General features: G+C 39.8%; 1 protein-coding gene across 2 annotated transcripts; it reads right to left on the bottom strand.

The window, feature by feature from the left end:
• Positions 1-576: 576 nt before the first annotated feature.
• Positions 577-22,138, bottom strand: tprn (taperin). 2 transcript variants are annotated; one of them, XM_008424607.2, is made up of 4 exons: positions 19,905-22,136; positions 3,137-3,338; positions 2,170-2,288; positions 577-1,064 (listed from the first exon to the last, which is right to left on the bottom strand). In XM_008424607.2, exons 1-4 carry the CDS (start codon positions 21,810-21,812, stop codon positions 1,002-1,004), a joined length of 2,292 nt encoding a protein of 763 aa, XP_008422829.1. In that variant the 5' UTR covers positions 21,813-22,136; the 3' UTR covers positions 577-1,001. The 2 variants fall into 2 exon arrangements, with proteins under 2 accessions (XP_008422829.1, XP_008422827.1); XM_008424605.2 differs by lacking the exon at positions 577-1,064 and having other exon boundaries at positions 1,636-2,288; positions 19,905-22,138.
• Positions 22,139-22,532: the final 394 nt, after the last annotated feature.

Raw genomic sequence — 22,532 nt, 5'->3', positions numbered from 1 at the left:
TATCCATCCTCAAAACTTTTGAGTTTTTTCTAACAAATTTTTATCTTTAAAAACTCGGAAATTTCCAAATGTTTGTATGTAAATTTCTAAAATCAAACTCAAAATTATTTTTTTCTAGCAAATTCCAAGTTTTTTTTTCTAGAAAATGTAATTAATTAATCCTAAAATTTATCAGGTTTATTCTAGCAAATGTTTGACTTTTCAAGCTCAGAAATTTGCAATGTTTTTTCTAGACAGTTTCTGAAAATCTCAAAATAATCTAAATTTCGGAATTTCGTCTAGCAAATTTTCAACTTTAGAAACTTTATGAAAATTTCACCAGCAATTCTTCTACTTTTTGACAGTCAGAAATTTCCAAGATTTTCTTTCCAAAAGATTTCTGAAATTATCTGAATTTCTAATTTTTTTTCTAGCAATTTTCAGCTTTTCAAGCTAAAAAATTTCCAGTTTTTTTCTAGAAAATTTCAGATTAGGTAAATCTCAAAATTTCTGAGTTTTTGGTGTAATTTTTTCTTTCCATCTAAAACGGCCCAACATGGAACATCGTTCCTTCACCTCCTTCCAAACGAAGGGAAGTTTTTTTTTTTTTTAAACACCTCAGAAAAACATCCAGAAAGTTGAATACAGCATGAAAACCTGAAACTAACAAAAGGCCAAGAGAAACTTTACAGTGAAACAGAAGCTGAAATCAAACATGCACGTACGAAAAGAAAATAGTTGTGGCACCTTTTACCTTCATGTTTTGTTGTTTTTCTGTCTGCTATTTATAATCTGCACAGAGGCAGAGAAAGACCTAACACTGAACTCCGTCACCAACGAGCGAAAGTGTCGGACAGATCAACTGTCCTCCATCGGAGGGGGAAACACAGCCCAGCTGCTTCTTTGTTTTTGTTTGTTCCTTTTTCATTCCTATTTGTCGCTGAGACAGCAGATCTGTGGCAGGAGGTCGGCGGGTCAGAGCGCCGCCCTGAGCTGCGGTCCGAGATGCTGCCGTCCGGCCGTCAGAAGTAAAGCGCCGGTTCGCTGCTGTAGTCGGACAGGGAGGAGCTGTCTGCCGGAGTTAGCTGGACACAAAACGACGTTAAACACCGTTACATGAGGTCAAAGGTCACAGCTGGACTCAACTTCTCCTCATGTTTATTGGAGAAAACCAGAGATTTTAGGTCAGAACTCACTAGAATTTGCTCAAAATTTCACTTAGAGTAGGAAATAAATTGTGATTAATTGATCATTTAAATAATCGTCTGTTAAGTTATTAATCGCTAACTGGAATCGATTAATCGGTAACTGCAGTATACAGACTCAAAACTGAACATTTGGTGAAAAAAACAACATATTCAAAGCAGTAATTAAGCCCAAACTATACAAATATGTAAACATTTTGTTCAAATTTACTACATGAATGCTGCGGTTTTGCATTTTAAGCAATAAAATGTTTATTTTCTTATTTCAAGAAGGAACTGAATTGTTCAATTCTCATGTATTTTTAATATTATACATCAAAGGTTTAAGCAGTTAAATGAAAATGTGYAACATAAAAAAAAAAATCCAATCCAATTAATCGATTAATCGTTAATTTCTTATTTTAATAATTTGGGTCAAATCCATCCATTTTCTCACACCCTTGTCCCTCAGTGGGGTCAGGAGGGCTGCTGGTGCCTCTCCAGCTAACGTTCCGGGTGAGAGGCGGGGTCACCCTGGACAGGTCGCCMGTCTGTCGCAGACTTGGGTCAAATATCATCATAAATCCAAAATATACATAAATATATCTTATTAAAGCTTTACCTTAATTACTGCTCTCAATATGTTGTTTTGTTTAATAAAAWTTACTTTTTTGAGTCTGTTTACTCCAATTAATCGATTACTAAATTAGTGGACTTTACTTTACTTCAATAATTGATTAATCACGATTAATTTGATGAATCAGTTCAATCCTACATCAAAATCAATGCTATACAAGCATCTAGTTTAAAGATTTTGTTGCATTTAAGGTGGAAAAATGTTTTATTAATGTTTTATTCTATTGCCACCATAGTATTTTGACAGGGTCTGTTTACATTTTAAACTTATTCACCATCATTAGTAACAAAAAAAAAAARAAACAATATGTGAGGCTGGAAAACGTCTCGGATCCAAACAGTTTTCCTTTGGGTGTTTCTTGGCTCTTACCATGACCTCCTCTGTGACCTGCGGCGAAGTGGCTTCTTCCTGGTAAACTTTGTCKTCTTGTTTGTTTTCCTGCCAGGTGTTGAAGTCCACAGAGTGCTTGGGAATGTAGCTGGAAAGGTCTGCAAACAATTAGGAAAACACATTATTATTTAATTTACTCAACATTTATTTCTGTAGCGCTGATATGCAAATAATAACGAAAAGAAATTGCTCGCTGAACTGAAACCAAATGTAGTTACAGGTTTTCTCCAGTAGGGGGCTCTGGGATCCAACTAATAAATCATCTGGTTTGATTTCAGAGGTTTTACTGCATATGTTCTTCAACATTTCTACATAAAATGCTACCTAACATCTTTATATATAACTTGATAGTTTTTAGCTCAAACTTGTTCATATTATTTCATATTCTTAACTCTGTGTGAGAAATTACCATTTTACCAAACAACAAAAGGTTTTTTATAAGAAATTTAGTAAATAGGAGAAAAATTCCACCTTATGTAGATAAAAGTATTAAAATAATGTATTTTATTAACTGTCACCACTTCAAATAATAAAGTGTATAGAGCTGGTCCCACTGTTTCCRCACACCTCACTACTGTCTCACTGTTTTCATTCGTTTACTTGCAAAAGAACTGATGAAACTTGATTTTTTTAAAGATTTTGTCAAGCAACTAAAGACTTAAATATATATTAACAGGAACTGAATGTGACAGAAAAACACAAAGTATTTCAGAATTGTCCAATGGAAGGAGGAGGATGCCTGACTGTTCATGTTTTTGTACAATTGGTAATCTGAAAAGTGTGGAGTGCTTATTCTATTTTAGTTCATGTTCAGTCAGAATGGACAGAACGTGTCTGTGAGCATTTATTTTCAAATCTAGCTGCAGAAAGTAAGTCTGGACTTTGACTAGGCCTGAATTGTTCTGTTGGTTAGGTTTTATAGTTTGGTCTTAACGTCGGGTCTCACCATTTCCGTTTTCGGAGTGGACCGGCGATCCGACCAGGCTGGGTCGAGGGATGTGGAAACGTCCCACCATGCTGGGCTGCTCGTCCGCTGGCGTCCTGTCCCGCTTGTCGTCCTCGTCCTCCTCGCCGCTGTCCCACACGCTGCTCTCTGACGGATACTCGTAGGTGCTCTGGAGGCTCGACTCGTTGAACGAGATCTTCAGCTGTGGAGAAGCAGGAAAATATAAACTTTATTTCTTTATGTCCGTCATAAAACTTATCAACAAAAGTAAAAAATATTCTGTGTCAAGTGTTGACGGCTTCAGAGACACAGATCAACAACAACAGCCATAAATCAGATGTAAATAAATCATTTTCTTTCATTCATACATTTTATCTTTATTATTGTTGCATCATTACTACTTTTATTATTTGTGACTGAATCATTTTGTTTATTCTATTTTCATATTTTAGATTTTTTTTACTATTGCATTTATTTTACTACCATACTTTTTATGTGACCATTTTTATATCTTTATATATTTATTTTGAGTCTATTTTTGTAACATTTTTACCTCCATATTTTTATAGTTATTGTTTTTATTATTATTTATTCCATTATTACTTTACTTGTATATTTCTAAGCTGACAGTAGGAACCCTTTATTAGTAATTAATGACCTCCTGTTTCCCTGGAGTTTAAACATGATGCGACACAGAGGCCCATCTCTTCTCAGCCACTCTTCAAAATGGGAAAGATAAGAACCTGCTATCTAATTAAGGCATATTGACAATAACTACTAGCTGAAACTTAAACAAAGCAATAATCAACACATTTAAAGCAAATAAAACTCTGGATGTGGGAACCAAGTTAGATGATTAAGATGTAAAACAACTTTTTAAAGAAATAAACTGTAAAATAAAATACTTTTCAGTGAGAGATTATGCGTTTTGACTCTGAATGGTGTCAAAGAGTCGAAGGTGTTGATGTTATTGTTGGTTTGTTGCCGTGTGATGCAGATTAGGGCAGATTTAGATCAGGGATGGAGTTTAGAGCCCCAGTTTAACCCACTGCTCTCTGTGTTTGCATTGTTTTTATTTCTGGTTGCCATGGCAGCACAAGAGCAGGAAGTGAAACAGCTTAGCTCACACATGCGGCCCGTCTGCATCAATAGCACCTTTTATTTTAAACCAGTTGTGGTCATTATGGGAGTCTACAAAAGTAAAGTCTTAAATTTGTTCATTTTTTGCCTTTACCACCAACAAGCTGCTTTATGCTTCTGAAATTAGCTTCGGCGTCCATTTTTAGCCTACTTCCTGCTCATGAATCCCAATTTTWCAATTCAACAATACTTTGTTTATCCTAAAGTGAAATTAAATGATTCATAGCTCAATAACCAGGCAGCAGAGACATTAACGATTATCCTGGATGACAACACGAGTTGCTAGCATAGCAATGCTAATCCACTTCCTTTGCTTTTGTTGTTTCTCTTTGAATCTGTTTGGCTGTACTGTTAGACTATGAAGTAGGGAATAGATCTCTACATCCATGAAGCATCCTTTTCAACTCCTCTGTGGTTCAAGTATTATTCCAACTTTTCAGATGCTAACTAGATGCTAACAGTTGTAAAAACACACTTTGCCACGGTTAGTGTCATAAAGTAGAAAAAAGTAAGACCAAACRTCCTTCCAGGTGTACGGTATTCAGAACCAGAGCGAATAATAGAGAATCACATCCGGGTTGAGTATTTTTAGTAATATTCCACTTGATTTACATAAATAAATAGTAATTAAATTTAAAAAGCAGCTTCATTTTAGCTTCAGTCCATAAAACAAGGTCAGTAACGGCAATTTAAGTTAATATTGAGCTRCTTTTTAGCCTTTTCCTGTTCCGCTGCTAACAGTCGCGGTTAGCCTTCTCAGGGCTAGCATTCYGTTACCATAGCTACCGTAACAAGAACATTCCCAAAATAAAATTACTCGGTTGGACCTTAACCAACCGAGTAAGTACCAACTTTACATTTAGCTATCGTTGAGATTTTAAATAGGTGAGAAGCGGCAGCTAAAGTCTTAAACAAAATCCTTAATATCGCTTTAAAAGTCTGCGTGCTTCGACGCCATTTTAAAAAAATGGATGGCCAACTCAAGACTTTCCCAGAGACAACAGACGGCGTGTTTAACCCACTGAGATCTCTGTCTGGTGGAGCCGTTGTTCAGGCCGGATTACACGGCTCGTCTCGCCTGAATCAGCGGCCGAGAGCCGCCAAACAGACGCTTCTTACGGCGCCAGCCTGGAGACAAGCGGGCCCRGACACGGAGCTCCCGCAACGAAGCCACCTGGCCCGCTGAAGCGACGCCAGCCTGCGGATACCGAGGCAGCCAGCGCCGGTGGAAAGGGACCGACCCGACCGGTGGTTCTGCAGCGTCAGCAGATGATAAAGACTGAGTAATCATGCAGCAATAAGGAAGTGACAGCCTGTMAAGTCATAAAGTGAAAAGACTCAAAGTATCAAGTTCTTCTTTGGAAAAGAAAAAAAGTTGTAGATTTCCGCCAAACAAAAGTCAGAAATTTTGAGATTCGCCTCAGAAATTTTACAGGAAAAATTGTGGAAATTTCAGAGTTTCAAAAGTTGAGAATTTGCTTTACAAAAAACTCCAAGAATAAAAAAATAAAAACTTTTTATTCATTTACAGTTCAAAATGTAATTTATTGTTCCATTATCTGAAAGTGGATCCATCCATCCGTATCATAAAGTTGTTTGCAGTCATTTTGTTTCCTTCCTCGTGTTTACTGTCCATCACCGACTCTGGCCTCTAAAATCAGAACGGTCCGGTCAAAGCTCGACAGGAAATTGCAGATAGAAAATCAGAAAATATTTTATAACGACTATAAAATAAAAGCAGGGCAACTGGATGTTGCTGAAGCCAAACTCCAGTTTATCCCCCGTGTTTCTGAGCCTGAATGTCTCTTTATGAGAGTTAAAAGAGTTTTTCTGCTTCATAATCACAACCACAAAAAAAACTACAAAATWACACCAAGATCCATTTTTAACCAGTGAAGAGCGCAGTTCCTCTTTAGCGGGCGGTTATAGCTCAAGTTGACTCAAAAAGCCCCTCATAGTTTATAAAAAGCCACTTTCAACATGTTCTGACCGCTTGTAGGCGTCACAAACRYGAAACGCTTTTATTTCTTCCTCTGCTGTTGCCATGGAGATCAAACCTTTGCTCTGCGGTGTCCACAGATACGTTTCCTGTTCTAAAAACACAAGGGAATTAGCTCAGGTGTTAAGATTATCGGGCCAGAAAGCTGACCAATCAGAGGAGCCGCTCCACATATTTATAATCCCGTAAAGCCTGTGCAGGCGTGCCAGGGTGCAAAGGTCATTCAGGAGAAGATGAGGCCTCATCACCTGCAGCCTGACCTACATTTGATACCGAAGGAGCTAAATGTTCAAAGTAGCTTCATTTCTCATGATTAACATGGCTAATAACTTTGTTATTCTTCACATCCTGGGAGTAATTGTAAGGTGGAAGAAAAATGCTGAGTGGAATCACATAAAAATCTGAAAAGTGTGGCGTGCRTTTGTACTTTACTAGGACACTCCTTAAAATAAAATCCAGTGCAAAACTAAACTGAACTTTCTGTCCTACATTAACAAGAGTTGTTAACAAGAGTTAGCAATCATCTGCGTAATTGTTAACTAAACGAGTAATCGATGATTTGGGTATATATGGATGATGTCACATGTGCAAAATCTCGCCCCTGTCTCCCACTGGAGGGCAAAAAGTTTCAAAGACTAGCATTGGTTTTAGCTGTTAAGTTGTCAATATAAACGCTAAGTCTTAAATGTACGCCTGATATAAGAAAGAAAAAGAGATGCAGTGCTTTGCTGCTATGATAACTAGATAACAAGGTCAGGAAAAAGTTTAGATTAAGAAAAAATAGCAAGGGAGAGGGAAGTAGGTCAGCTATGCTAGCTTGACTATGACAACCATAACATGTAGATGTGCTGTGGAATTCAGTATCTCGGTTCAGTTAACATTTTTTTAAAAAGCTGACCTGAACACCAACTCTGACATCATCAGTAGAACAGGTGTTTATATTAGCTAATAAACCACCGCAGTGTTAGCTTAGCTAGTAGCAGGGGTAGCTAATCCACCACAGCGATCACTTATTAATAATCGCAAAATAAAAATCAAGCCTGAAAACATAAAACTGTAACGGACTGAATGTTCTGTWCTTTGTGTGGGAAATGTTGGTGTTGAATCCTGAAACATAAAATGGGTTGTTGTCAGTTTCTATGGCAATAAGTTTGTGCGTAGCGTAGCTGACAAAAAGAGAGAAAAAAGTGGTTTTGAGTTGTTCTTTAATGGTTTTTCTGCCATAATCTGGAAGTTAACACAGAAAGTTTCCTTTGCGGTGGCGCACTGCTCTACATGAGAAACACCAACATCTCCAGGTTTTATTTAGCCAACAGGGTCGTTGTACAGCAGCAGCGCAGCGACGGATAGCAGGTAAAATAATCGTCCTTTTGCCCTCCAGTGTTGAGAACATGACCAAAACCTCTGGATGTAAACAATAACATCCAACAGCTCCAGATGTCATCATGTGTAATCGGTCAATGAAATTGATGTGAGAGCATTTACATGTTTATCTAGTTATTATAGACTTTTTCCATCCAATTAGACTATTCTGCTACGTTGTGTTGGTCTATCAATTAAAATGACAATAAAATCCACAGATATTTATATTCAATGTGCTCAAAGTGACAAAAGTCACAAATTATTCAAAATCCCCATTGAACAAACTTTGTAAAATGTGTCAGCTTCCAGGATATTGACTCATTTCAGCCACTAAAAGTCTTGAGGAAACAAAGACTTTCTCTGCTAGAGCGGCATTGTTTCTCCGTCTCTGGCTGCCAAAGCCGAGGCCCCATCAATAAATCAGGCTGGGCTCGCTTCCTCTTTCACAGTCTTTCACTTTTCTTTTGCTCTGCCCTCGCTGCTCTGCGTCCAAGTCAGTGCGCCAAAACAAAGACGGGATTTTTAACTCTTTATGAGGTCCGCTGCTGACATGGACCAGATACTTGTTTTGATGCTGAAAGCTGCTGCCACCAAAGCAGGAGTGGTTTGTCCTCTTTCCTGAGGGCGAATGAAGCAGAGGAAAAAAAAAAAAGGTCCACCAGCAGATTTGGGAACGCCGTCATTCTGGTTCACCACACGGCGCAGAAACAGGAAGCCGCGGTATCAGGGACGGCCTTCGTTTTATATTTACCAGAAAACCCACAACGCTCTGCAGGGTGAAGCTTTAATGCACAACTTTAGGCTGAACTACTGCAAAGATTTGGTTGAGAACAACAATCTGACACACAGAAATACTGACAATAGCCCCAGTTACTCCTCCAGACCTGTAGGTGGTGCTAAACAAAAAGCCTAAAGACGAAGTTAGCGGTAAAGAAATAAATCTAAAAATAAATTTACAATTATGCACTAAAATTAAAAAAAATGTGGGGATCTGTTGATTTTGCATTCATTTCCATAATTGAAAGAATTTTTATCGTTTTAAAAAAGGCAGAATTTTGGGGGAAAATAAATCAAAACGGAGAGATTAACGTCAGAAATCAGAAAAATGTCAGAATTCTGCGAAAAAAGTCAATATGTGGAAAAAGTTCAAAATTCAGTGAAGAAAAAGTCTGAATTCTAAGATAAAGTTAGATTCTTGAGGAAAAAGTCCGAATTCTGCAAAAAAACGTAAAAATTCTGTGAAAAAAAAAAAGACTCCTTTTTCGCAGAATCTTTTTTTTCCAGTGGCACTAATCCTCTTCCATATCTACTGTACTTTTGTATGGCTGCACCAATAAATAGGCTCACAATTTCTTAATTATAAGAGATTGGTGATCGATAGACATTTACATGAAAACATTTTCTCATCTACCTCTGGAATATATTTAGCAGCAGCTCAGACAAAAAAAACAACAACAAAAAAAAAACGGCATCAGACATTTTGGAGAAACTGCAGTCGGTTCACCTCTAGTTTTCTTAATATCTCTCCATCTTTATCAGCGTTTGCATTTCATGGGATCTTTTTCACACTAGAACTTGACGTCATCTAAAAATCTTCAGCTTCCTCTAATTTTCCCCAGGTGAAATGGAAAAGCGCAGACAGAGGAGGACAGAAAGACGGAGGGAAAAGCTGCGGAGGAGATTATGTCTCCATCAGTGTCCTGGTGAGCGGCTGCCAGGAATTTCTTTCCAGGCCAAGCGGCATGCCGTGTCCCCGTTTGGTGGAGCGAGCTTCCTGCGCAGAGCTCCGACTGCGCCTGGAGTTTGACAACCTCACTGAAGCTGCGCCACAGTCAAACCGCCGCGGCGCGTTGAAGGCGCTGCCGCTGCAGAGTCCTCAGAGTTAAACCGAGTCTCTGGATCCGTTTCCACCAGCAGAGCGTCCAGGATGAGCAGGTGCCTGATTAGAGCTAATCTCCAGCAGGCAGATAATATTAGCTCACGATGATCAGGCTGCAGAGCGTCAGCTGCATCACAGCCTCAAGGAAAACCTGCATGCTGCAGSGGCGCAGCGTCAACCTGAGCAACAGGCAACGCGCTCGAACGTGTGCTTGTTTTTTCTAGAACATTTCTGAAATTAATCTCAAAATGTCTTTTTTTTCCCCTCACATTTTAAACTTTGGGAGCTCAGAAATTGCCACATTCTTTCTAGAAATCAAAACATTTCTGAAWTTTTTTTTCTTGCAAATTCTTTATTTTTGAGCTCAAAATCCATCATAAACTCAAACCACACACACAGTTTTTAGTTTGTTTTGTTTATAAAACCACTGAGGTGACTGGACGTCTCCATCCTGCTGAAAGAACGGCTCAAACAAACAGCTCAAACTTCTGGCCACCAAACGGACTCAATGTTCCAGTTCAGTGTAAATGTTCCTGTTTCATGTGATTTTAAATCTCAGATAGATTCGTTTCTATCAAACCAACGTAGGCGGACGCTGCTGGAAAGCGTGTTTACTCTGTCGGTGTGACTCACGGAGATAATAGTTTGCCCTTTAGCCTCCTGTGAGTGAGCATCTGCGTGGCTCCAGCGTAGGATTGTCCCTGATAAGAGCCAGAATAAAAAGGAAGGTGGATTTCTGAGAGCGTTCCCGCAGGTGAACCAGGTGTGTAAGGCGACACCGGCAGGGTGGAGATCCAAACCAATCAGACGGTCCACTCCCAACACACACAGCCACCATTCAATGTTGGTGTGTTTAATGGCAGACTGACAAAGTTGGAGGTTTAGGCGTGTCTGGAAAAGCCACAATGGAGACAAAAGGAAGGTCAGAATGACGGGATGAACGGTGGGAAAATCATTCTGAGGAGAGAAACCGACTGGATGTCAGTCCTGATGGGAAACAGTGGAGAGCAATCAGGAAGAGCTTAAAGTCCAACTGGTGACGGTTTTATCTGCAACACCAGCAAGTCACAGGCAGCAGAGAAATACAACTGGTTATAGTTTGTTTATTGATCATTTTAATTCATTTCAGACCATTTAGTAATATAACAAAGGTTTCCTATGTGTTTATTACAATATGATGTTAATAAATCAGTCATTAAATATGGATGGATGGATGAACAGATGGATTTTCTTTTTTATGCAATTGTATACTGCATACTATAATTTTAAGTGGTTAAATAAAAAAATCTGCAGAACATACCAAATGTGATTCATTTTTAAAATTAGTATTAATCTTAATCGATAGAATACTCGATTACTAAAATAACTGTTAGCTGTCGCTTTGTTTTGGGACAGTAAATAATATTTCTAAGCTTTCTACTCCATTATAAACGCTTTTCATTCTAAAATGATAAATTACAGAAACCTGCAGCCGCCGCACTGACGTCAAAACGCGTCTAGTAAAGAGAAAGAAAGAAAGAAAGAAAGAAAGAAAGAAAGAAAGAAAGAAAGAAAGAAAGAAAGAAAGAAAGAAAGAAAGAAAGAAAGAAAGAAAGAAAGAAAGAAAGAAAGTCCTTCTTATCCTGGAATCCTAATGACGGGATAGAATGGCCGCCGCTGGCGTTGCCATGGTGACAGGCGCCATTGGATATGAGACGGAGGGAAACGATAGAGAGGAAGAGGAGAGAGCTGAAACAGATGAGCAGAGGTTTGGACAAACGATCCCGAACCGCCGAAGACAAAAACCCGACGAAGACAGAGCTCTACGGTTTTTGACGTGCTGCTGACGTCACGACGGGAGCGTGGGACAGCGACACGCGCGCCCGGCGTTTCATGTGGACTCTGCTTCTGCCAGATTATTTGAATGACATTTGCATCCGAGGTACAAAACGCACCACATCAAACCCGCAGCGGAGAAACAGCTGAGTTTGTATTATTTTAAAATCCTTCAAGATACCAGCAAAGGAACAATCCGGGGTTAGATGGGTTGAAAGAAACAGAAGCAGAAGAGGTCTCACTCTGATTCTTTAAAAAATAAAATAAAACCCGCCCCGTCTGCTGGCGTCCGCTTCAGCTACTTACTCCTAAACACACACACTCTGAATTAAACATGACGATGATAGTGGGGCTTTACTGGCTGAATCCTAATTAACACCGACTCTGCTGGCTGCAGCCCGAGGGCCGTGTGGGAAAACTAGCATTCACACACACACATTTACATGTTTCGGTGTGAGCCACAGAGTGTGTGTCATAGTTAAAGAGAGCGACACGAACGTCTCTCTTATTTGGAAACCAAATCTACCTCACAACCTGAGAAAAATAGAAACAGAAGCAGCACTTCTCAGATGTGAGAGTCATTTATTGTAAACATAACGAAGCTCATTTATGACGGCGAATATGGTAGATAGAAAAAATATATTTCCTAGAAAGAACTCAAGAAATGTTGGGATTAAAGCTGAAGTACAAAACTTTTCCATATTTGTTGAAACTGTCACACAATGACGACAGTATAATATGAGACATAATCTGTGAAAGGACCCATCTCCTCCCTGAGCTACTATTGCTATCTGAAGAAATAGCAATATGGTCACTGCTCCAACCAAAAACAACCAATCAGAGCCAAGAGGAGGGTCTTAGCGCTGTCAGTCACCTCATGTACCAGCTGCTAAATGTGCTACCAGCAGTGAAACATCTTACCTACAAGAAAAACATTCATCAGCCGTCATTGACAGCCAAGCTAACTAGCCTTAGCATTCACAAAATGCTATGCTAGATGCAGCATAGCCATGGTGGGAACGATGAGCTAACACCCACCTTCTGGCTCTGATTGGTTGTTCCTGGTTAGCACTGGGAGAAGGCAGAAGAGGTGCATTTTTTACAGATTCTCTCTCTCTCATACCATTCTGTCACAACGCAGCAGTTTCAACAAATATCTGAAAATATTATAAAAGTTACAAACTGCAGCTTTATCTCAGAAAACTCGGAAATGTCCGAGTTCAAAACGGTGAAAATTTGAGCGGAAAAAACTACATTTTTAGATTAGTCTCAGAAAACAACTTGGACATTTTTGAGTTTTAAAGTGAACATTTTCGACTTTTGAAACTCAGAAACTGTCAAAAAATGTAAAAATATTTGACTTTATTCACTCATAAAATGTTAAAATAAAATTTTTACCTACAAAACTTCTGAGCTTAATCTCAAAATTTCCAAGTTCCCCCAATCTTTTAGTTGTAAACTCAAATATCGGATCTTTTACCGATCCGTGAACGCACCATACTAGTCACACTAACAACAAAACTCGAGACAAAAATCAAAGTTTCCATCGCTTGAAATCAAGTCAAAAGGAAAAAACAGAAATGTAAGAATCCATTTTCATTTTTTCTTTTTTTTGTGTCGTTTCCTTCAGTGGCTCTTGGTGCAGCGCCACCACAGGTGAGGAGGGGAACTGGTTGTTCAAAGTGTTTGGTGGGTTTGACTCAGTGCAGTGTGAACAGCAGCAGCTGAAAATGTAACTAATGTTGCAATTCGACTCCAGTCTACCAAACTATCTAAAACATTAGTATTTGCACACCAGAGGATAGAATATATTTGGCATAAACCAGTTGTGAAGCGTCATGGTTTGGAGAAGAATCCACCATGAATTCAACCGTTTATCAGACAGTGTTGGATCCTGAACTGATAAACTGGAAACCTTGCAGTCTTAGAAGGTTAAACTATAACTCAAATACACCAATAAAGCCGTTATCTCAACAAACTTTACGGAAGGTGGGATGATCGCTAAGGGATTTAAATAGCAGTCCACCAGATCAATAATGACGACACACGTCTTCATAATCCGTTTATGCAACTCCGGTTCTGACTCTGAAAGGACAAGGAGGCGCGGTGGCAGGTTTCAGGAAGCGTAAGGGAGGAGAGAGCAGAGATGGGGAATGTCTGCCGGGCGGTAAATAATTAAACACAATGGACTTTCTCACCTGTAGCCCAGACGCACAATGTAAATGTAGGAGCGTGCCCTTTCATTGGCCTTCCTGTGTTACAGCGAGCTCTTAACCATTCCGGGTATATTTAACCCTCCAGGATGGATGAAAAGCAAAGCAAAAATCCATAAACTGCATCTAAAATTCAGGAAAATGCAAGTATGACAGATAAAACAGGAAGAGGAATGGTCTGAATGCCTTCTGGCCTGCTTTTCTACCAACCCTTCACAGATTGGGTGGCAGCTGAAGCACATCTCCACTCAAAGCTGTGCTTTAGTGTGAGGTTTCAAAAACAAACCGCATCACGGTCCTCCAGGAACCGGACMGAGGTGGTGGGAAGTCTGGATTCCTCCATTCCCTGGAGAACAACTTCGACCAAAGCAAACCTGAAACCACATTTCCAAGGATCCCAAAGTGTCTTGTGGTTGGTCACTCCTTGACGGCTGGCGTTTTCAGTCCAACTCAAACAGCCTCCTTATACCGAGAGCATGTGGATGGGATGGCTTTTCTGCTTACCAAAATAATCCTTACTTCACATCTAAAGCCAGAAATCATTGAGAAACTCAGTACAACTTGGTCAAAACAACTTTCTACTGCCAGATGGTAACTAATGACTCCTTAAGCCATTTCAATGTGTAGTAAAAGACAACTGGCCTGTTGAACAATCAACAATAAAGCCAATTTGCTTTACAAAAGGTTTGAGAAACTGGACAGTGTTGAAGTCAAACCACTCAATCAAAGGTCGGGTTTATATTGGAGCCAGCAGAGAAGAGAAACCAGGACAGGCGATGAATCGTTTATCAATTCATCAAATACTCGGTGTTTTAAACTTCAGTTTTTGAAAAATCTGGATTTTCCTTCACCAATGACTCATTGGGTTTCCATAGTTCAGCCATGTCTTCACACCCAAAGCCGCCATCTTGTTTTACAGCTTCTATTCAGGTCAACTCTGTGGTGGAGTATTAGGCCAAGCTAAGACTTTGTTTAGTTACAAGAATAAAATCATGATATTAGTAGAATGAGGTAGTAAGTTTATGTGAACATCATGAAAAATGAGGAATGTTAAAAATATATACCTTGGTATAATACTTAACTATTAGAAAAACCTACTTTTAGTACATCAGCATCAAATTATTATCAGTAGCAGGAATTTGAGGCCATCATATAAACTACTGCATCTGTTTTGAAGGAAGAACCACAGAAACTTAAATCATTAAAACAACTTTTCTTTTATAATTTTAAGACCATTTTCTGGTAAAATTACATCTTTTCTGTGTTCTTTTAATTAAACTCAAAGCTTGGCTCTAATACTCCATTATATAATCAACAGAAGAGAGGATTGTAGTAAAAAACCCATTTCTTGTTTTTTTATTTTAGAACGGAAAGCTAGTAAAATGTAATAATTGATAAAAATTGTATCTCGTATGAAAAACATGGATTTTAGGGAAGCAAGACAAAAATTAATGTTCTGCATAACAATTGCAGCTCAACAATGGACATTATCAGCAGTAATCATAATTATCTATCAAAAATAACGAGATTATGTCAAACAAATTGACATATTTGCTCCAAATCTTGGTTTAATACGACTGTACTGGGTATTTTTGCACCATCAGAACATCATGACTAGAACAAAGTGATCTGCAGTAAGAGCAGCTTCCCATAAACTCACATTTATATGTAGCCCTGTTGTTCGGCGTGTTTACATATCCAAATGCTGCTTTTTGTGTTATGAGGTTGTACAGCTGTGAGTCAAATCAAAGAACAACGGCTTAGTTTTCCAAGCGGTTCAGAGACTCTAATCCCAGCCTCTGCATCCAAATGTGGATGTAAACAAACCGCAGAGTTTGGAAGTTTTGGTCGGAGGCTTCAGGACGAGTTTCGGATCCGTGTGAAGAAGAGCGGCTGCATTTGTTTAACGCCTGAGTCACGTTCAGGCGAATGGGGAAAATAGGTCAAGTTGAAGATGTGGAAAAAGTCAAAATAAATGATTTTTTTTTATTAATCCAACCCTGAAAAAAACAACTTTAAGATTATTCATAAAGTTTAAAGATATTAAAAAAAAACTGAAAATCTGAGTTACAATTAAAGAAATCCCAACAACTTAACACGTCAAATAAATGTAACTGGAATTTTTTGTATTTTTTTATTGAGGTATAAAATTGGCACTCTTCAAAATGGGAAAAACAAGAGAATGTGAAAATAAGATAGATAGTGATGCACCAATCTAACAATTTAGGCCAATACCGATATTTATGTTGGCATTATGGCTGATATTTACTGCATATTAAAATTATCTGATTTTGTTATATACCAAATTTGATTTCTGATTTATTTTTTCTTAACTTTTAAATTTTTTTTATTTACAAAAATAAACAAACATTTTTTTAAATGGTTTTAATTCAACACTAAAAAAATATGTTGAATTACACTGGATTTTAATTCAATGCTAAGWTAACAAGCTGTGTTAATGTCGCCTAGTCAAAGCCCAAATCAATTTGAAAAGACTTATAAACAAATGTTGGCACCAGCAGCTCTCCATCCAATCTGACTGAGTTTGACATATTTTACAAAGAAGAATGGGGAAAAAACTAACACCACCAGGGCTGAAATGATTAATCAAGTTAATTATGATTAATCAGATTAATCAATTATTTAAATAATTATCAACTGATTTAGGAATAAATTAGTTGTTAACCGAGGATACACTCAAAAAGGCCATTTAATTGATTATTGAAATAATAATCAACTAATTCAGTAATTGATTAATCATTAGCTGAAGCATACAGACTCTTAAAAAGCCACTTGGTGAAAAAAATATCATATTCAGAGCACTAATTAAGCCAAAACTGTCCAAAAATTTTCACATTTTGTATTTAAGATACAAAAAAACACCTTCATCTGTAAACGTTTTAGCCAAAACTCCTAAAGTGGTATAGCGTTAGCTTCATTTGGTTCAAATTCACTAAAGGAATGATACAGTTTTGGATTTTTGAGATATAAAATGTTGTTCTTATTTAAAAGAAAAGCTTTATTTCATTGTTTATTTGCATATTTTAATGCATTACTAATGTTGTCTAAAAAGGCTTATGTGGTCAAATAAAAAAAATCTGTAGAATGTCTAATTTTTTTATATAGTCGATTAATCGATTAATCGTTAACTGAAGTACAGACTCAAAACATTTTATATGGTTAAAAAAAAGAATGTAATTATTTGTTCATTTGCACTTTTCAATGTATTTCTAAAATAATGTAAAAATACTTAAATGGTTAAATGAAAAATCTGTAGAAAGACATCTTTAAATTTGATTAATCGATGCCACACTTATCAGATTTTTAATTGCAAACACCCTAAAAGTGAAACAAATTGGCCATAACTCCAAAAACAGTAATCTAAATGAATCAACAGAGCAAAACTCTGGAAAGAGTGAAAACAATCTGGTTCCATCTTCCTTCTCCCGTTATAACCAGCAGTTAGAGGGAAGAGAAACTTCAAAAACAAACTCTGCCGCCTCCACGACTCTCTGCAGCCACATCTATCACTTCCAAGAGGCTCTGCCGTCTTCCATTAAACCCGCAGGAAATCCAGCCACTCTGCTCAGCGGAAGTCAATCCCACTCTGTTTAACCCAAAAACTCAGAGCGATTTTATGCAAATGGAGGAGTGACGTGGAACGAGAAGCTGCTCTTGACCTACATTCAGAAGCTCCAATAGAGGCTTTTCCTCCAAACGGTCCAATGGAAACACCAGGAATCAGGCTGGGAGGAAGGAGAGGAGTCAAGTTTCTGATGGGAATGGGGCTTAAGCCAAGCTCCTCGTTTAAAAAACTTTTATATGTTCAGGGGGGAAAAAATCCTCAATACCGGGCCAGAACTCTGAGGTGCGGCTGCTCTGGTTTTACACAGAAAGGGAAAAACCTCAGAAATGATCCGGGCCGGGCCCAAACCTCCAGGCTGCTCCGAAACGAGCAAAAACACGACCAGGATGAGCAGAAAGATGATGAAGCTGCTGCTGCTGAAGCATCTTCAGCTTCAGCAGCAGCGATGAAACAGCAAAGAAACCAGACAGAAGGTCCCAGTGTGAGAGGCTGAAACAGATTCACAGGCTGATGGCTGCAGAGGAGAAACATTTTATAAAATAAAATAAATATTTAACTGAAAAAACCTGTTTGTTCAATGCGCTGATTAAAAAATACATTAAAACAGTCAAAAATAATATCTAAAAAAAGATTTTTTATTTAAAAAACAAAGTTTGGTTGATATTGTGATTTAAAACATTAAACATAATACAAAAATTATTGAAATTAAGAAAGAAAGGTTTAGTTGATCTCAGTGGAAAATAGAGAAATAAAAATAATTTTTAAAATTTAATATTAAAAAAAATATGTTGATGTGTTGATTAAAAAAAATATGAAAAACATTTCATGTAAAAGTTTGGTTGATTTGTTCACAAAAAAGAAAAATGAAAAGCATAACAAATAAGTTCTGTTCATGTCTTGACTTAAAAATGAAAGAATTTCATAAAATGTATATTAAAATGTTATTCTTGATTAATTTTAGAAAGTATCCTGCTGATTTGTTGACTTAACTATAAATAAAAAATAAATAATTTAGAAAATATATTAAATAAATTTTAGTAAAAAATTTTTGTTGATCTGTTGATTAAAAATTAATGAAAATTAAATAAGTAAATAAAAATACTAAATATAAATAAAATATAAAACAACATATTTTTAGTTCAACTTTTTGTGTATCTGTTGACTAAAAAAAGTAAAATCTAAAAATATTTTTAAAAAGGTTTCGTTAATTGAAGGTATTCACATCTTTTGGACTTTAACAACTTTAACACCTAATACAACCAAAAACAAATGAATTTAAAACGTTTATAGAAACATGGTGGCGGCAGCATCATGCTGTGGTTTCTGAGCAGCTACAGGAAGATGAGGTTAAAGGGAAAACAGATGGAGGAAAACCCAGGAGGATCCTCCGTCCAGCAGCGTTTATGTGACTTTAAACTCCTCACAGCTTAAGTTTGAAATGTGAAAACATTCTGCGCCTCAACAGGAGAGAAGGAGGTTTATGATGCGACCGCAGCGTCAAATAAAAGCACAAACAGGAAACAAAGCCTCGCATGCAGCTCTCAATCTGACATCAGCCCTGCAGCGGCTCGCAAAATTAATTAGCAACACTCCCTGATATTTAATTAATCCCAAAAGCATGTGAGTCAGAAACGATTAGCCTGGAGCAGGAAGGAATCAGAGCTGAGATTTTTAAAGAAAAACCTAAATATGCTTCATGATTTAATTTAAAAATACGTAAAAATGCCTCAGGAGTAAACAGGCTGCTCTTTAGGAAGCAGGAAACGTAGATGAGATTGGTCAGTCAATGGAGCCACGTGAAACAGTAACACACACACACACACACACACACACAGAAGAAACAAAAACAATAAAACAAAAGAGTAGAAAAGCACAGCGAGTTGCTCAAAACGGCTGTGTAAACACACACTGCTAATCCACTCAGGCATAAAGAGCCGCAGCAAACCCAGAGATTGGACACAAGAGATTTAGATCAACACACACACACACACACACACTGCACAGCTTGGCTGGACAGACAGGTGCAACACGCCTGTGTGACGTCACACTTCCTAGTTTAGATCAGAGGAAGGTCCAGACTCAGGGAATAGAAATACTTTTTCATTCTGCAAAAAGTTTTTTAAAAATCTACTGATTTCCTGTGTTTTCTTCAAGGTCTGATCTGTACGGAAGACCATTAGTGCCACTGAGGAAAAGGAAAAAGAATTCTGACTTTAATATCTGTGAGATTGAAGTCAGGATTAATGTTTTTTTCCATAGTTTGGACTTTTTTCTCATAATTCTGAAAATATAAGTCAGAATTCTTTACATTTCTGAAAAAGTCGGAATTCTGAGGAAAAAAAGTCTAAATTCTTTATTTGCTTTGAAAAAGTAAGAATTCTGAAAGAGCAAGTCAAGACGCTCAGAAAAAAGTTGTATTCCCCCACAAAGTCCTGAAATATGGTCAGAAGAAAAATAATATGTATATATTTTTAAAAGGTTATACTTGACTAGTCGACAATTTGCGAGAGAAAAAAAGCAGCAGAACATTTTTGATTTTTTTGGGAAGATTATCAAAATTCCAAAATTTTTTGATTTAGCTCAAAAATTCCTATGCTTTTGTCATTGTTTTATCCTCAAAATTTCTGAGATTAATCTAAAAATTTCTGAGATTTTAAGCAGAAATGTACTCCTCTTTTTCTATCCAAAACAGCTCTAATGTAAATGTTGATGGTGTTTCTGTTTTGGTAATATTTGGCTTCCCTACATCAGAAAACCAGCAGAGTTCCTCTCACCTTCTTGCCCACCGAGCCGGTCTTGGACAGGCAGGACTTGGCCAGACTCAGGTACCCTCCGATGACCTGGATCTCCTCCACAGCAGGGTAGCGTTTCTTCAGCAGGCTGCCCAGCTGGGCGTACTGGGGCTGCGGGGGCGTGGACCCCGGCGGGGCCTCAGCCGGAGCCTCCTGCTGGGGCTCCGTTGGGCTCTTCTGGGGGTCCGCCGATCGCTTAGGCACCACCGTGAAGGTGTTGCCCTTTTTCCTCTGCACCATGGGGCTGGGGACCGGGACGCGCTGCGGGGGCTCCACCTCTATGTCGTCAATGTTTGTGACCGGCAGTTTGTCCACGGGGGGTTGCTTCGGAGCTGGAGAGACTGGTGAGGCTGGTGAGGTCACGACCGGTGGAGAGGACGGAGAAGGGGGTACTTCCGGTTCCTTCTTCTTCTGCACTTTCTCCTCTTTCTTCTTCATTGGGGAGTGGGGGGGTGTTGGCACTCCTGGCAAGGGCGAGGACTTGGTCGGACTTGGTGGTCCGGGGCTGATGGCCGCAGTCGAGGCTTGTAAGTTTCGCTTGGGGACCACAGTGAAGGAGTTCTTGGACTGCAGACGGAGGTTTGCGAGGGCCCGAGCCTGGATGTCCCCGTCTGGGATCTGGTCGATGTCCGGCTTCGGGGAGGGACGAATCTCAAACTCAGACGACGCATGTAAGACCTTGGAAGAGACGGGCAGTGAGGAGGACTCGGCACGGGCCCGGCGGGTCTCCGGAGAACATGGCACCTTGGGTTTGGGGGACACTTCCGAGGCCTCCCAGTCGCGCTCCCTGGTGGGCTTGCTTTGCCCTCTGTCTGGCTCGTCTTTGGGGACGACGCCCCCTTCAAACCTCTGCCGGAAGGACGACACAGGCTGGGGTGAGCCCGGGTGGTGATCCGGCTGTGGCTTTGCTTTGGAAGTCCAAGGAGTCTGGAAGACGGGTGATGTTGGCTGGCTGCTGACGCTCGGACTTGGCCTGGGCTTTGGCACCAGATCTGGCTGTGGCTTGGCCCAATGTCTTGGCCTGGCACTGGCACTACAATCCAGGTCCAGAAGGTTCTCCGTGCTGTGCGACTTCTTCTGAAGCTTCCCGTAGTTACAGTCGAACTTCTGGAGGATCCGGCTGACCCTGCCTTGGCCCTCCCCGGTGTCTCGGGGGCCATCGGGGTCAGGGCGGCCCAGGGTGCTGAGGTTCTCCTCACTCCGGCTTAGCGTGGTGTCGTAGATGACCACCTCCTTGGCTCTGATCTCCGTCACGGCGCTGCCTCTCCGGTCCAGAAGGTCGTTCAGTGAGCTGTAGGTGTCCACCCCGTTGTGCTGCCAGCCTTTACTCTCTCCGGCCTCCGGGAAGTAGCCCGGATCCGACTCTATGATGATGATGTTCTCGGCCCGGATGGTCCGGATCCCGGGGACGCTCCCGTACAGCTCCAGGATGTGCTGGACCGGGCGGGCGGCGTTCTCCTGGTCCTGCCGCTTCCGGCGCTCCTTCTCCAGCTTGATGAACGGGTTCTCCTCCAGCGGACCCAGACTCTCCTGGAGCACCAGGCTCTCCCTCGGTGCCGTCCTCTCCGCGGCCGCCGCTCGGGGCTCTTTGTTGTTGGCGAAATGTTGGCTGGCCGTGGTGATGGTGTAGTTCCGCCCGGACACGCCGCTCGCCCCCCCGTCTCTCCTCGCGCTACCACCGCCGTTACCGTTCACATTCCCCGTTACATCCCCGTTTACGTGATGCGACCCCGCGGCGCCGCCGGGGCTCGTCTCCGGGGCCGAGCTCCCCGCGGAAACGCCGCCCTTTGCCTTCCGTCTCTCCAGGATTTCTCGCTTCCAGGCCGGCATCCTCGGACTCTCTTGGCCGGAGTCTTGGCGGAGGACGTGGATGTCTCCCCCGCCGGACATTGTGCGCGTTTGGTGGTGAAGAAAACGGGGGAACTCCGAGGCGGACTCGCCGCGGTCCGATGCGGCGCTATGAAAGCTGTTATCCGGCTGTGACCGTACCTGCAGCACCGACCAGCGGACACACAAACATCCCCTCCTCCGCCGCTTTTCTCGCTCTCTGCCTGCTTACTGTTTAGCTCCCTTTCTCCTCACATCCCTTGAAAGAGACCACGCCTCCTGCAGACGCTGATTGGTCGACTCTAGTTAACGACACGCCCACTTCCTGACTATAACCACGCCTCTTTCCATTGTTACCGACGCAAGGAAGAACTGTCAATCAAAACAGTAGGCATTAAATTCTCTATATATTTTAAATAAATTCACTTATCGAGCTAACAGTAAACAAACTATTTTTTTTTACAATCAATTTTATGTGGAAACCATATAAAACAATTTCATAAATATTTATTCTAGACATTTTTTTCATTAATTTCTAAAAAAAATTAATGAAGCTTAAATTTGAAAGAAAACATAAACAAAAAAATGTATTTCTCAAAACTAACAGRAACAGAAAGAAATTTCAGTTGAATAAAAATGTTTTCATTATTTACATAACAGAATATATAGTTATTTAAGAAATAATAAATGTATTATTTCTATATGTGACAGTTTAAATAAAAGTTGAATGTAGACACCATTATTTAAGAACATATTTTCTGAATTATTTTAAAACACTGTATC

The sequence above is a fragment of the Poecilia reticulata genome, linkage group LG12 (assembly GCF_000633615.1).
Source record: "Poecilia reticulata strain Guanapo linkage group LG12, Guppy_female_1.0+MT, whole genome shotgun sequence".
Taxonomy (NCBI): domain Eukaryota; kingdom Metazoa; phylum Chordata; class Actinopteri; order Cyprinodontiformes; family Poeciliidae; genus Poecilia; species Poecilia reticulata.
Note: the sequence above shows the minus strand (reverse complement) of the source record. Positions and strands in the feature narration are given on the sequence as shown.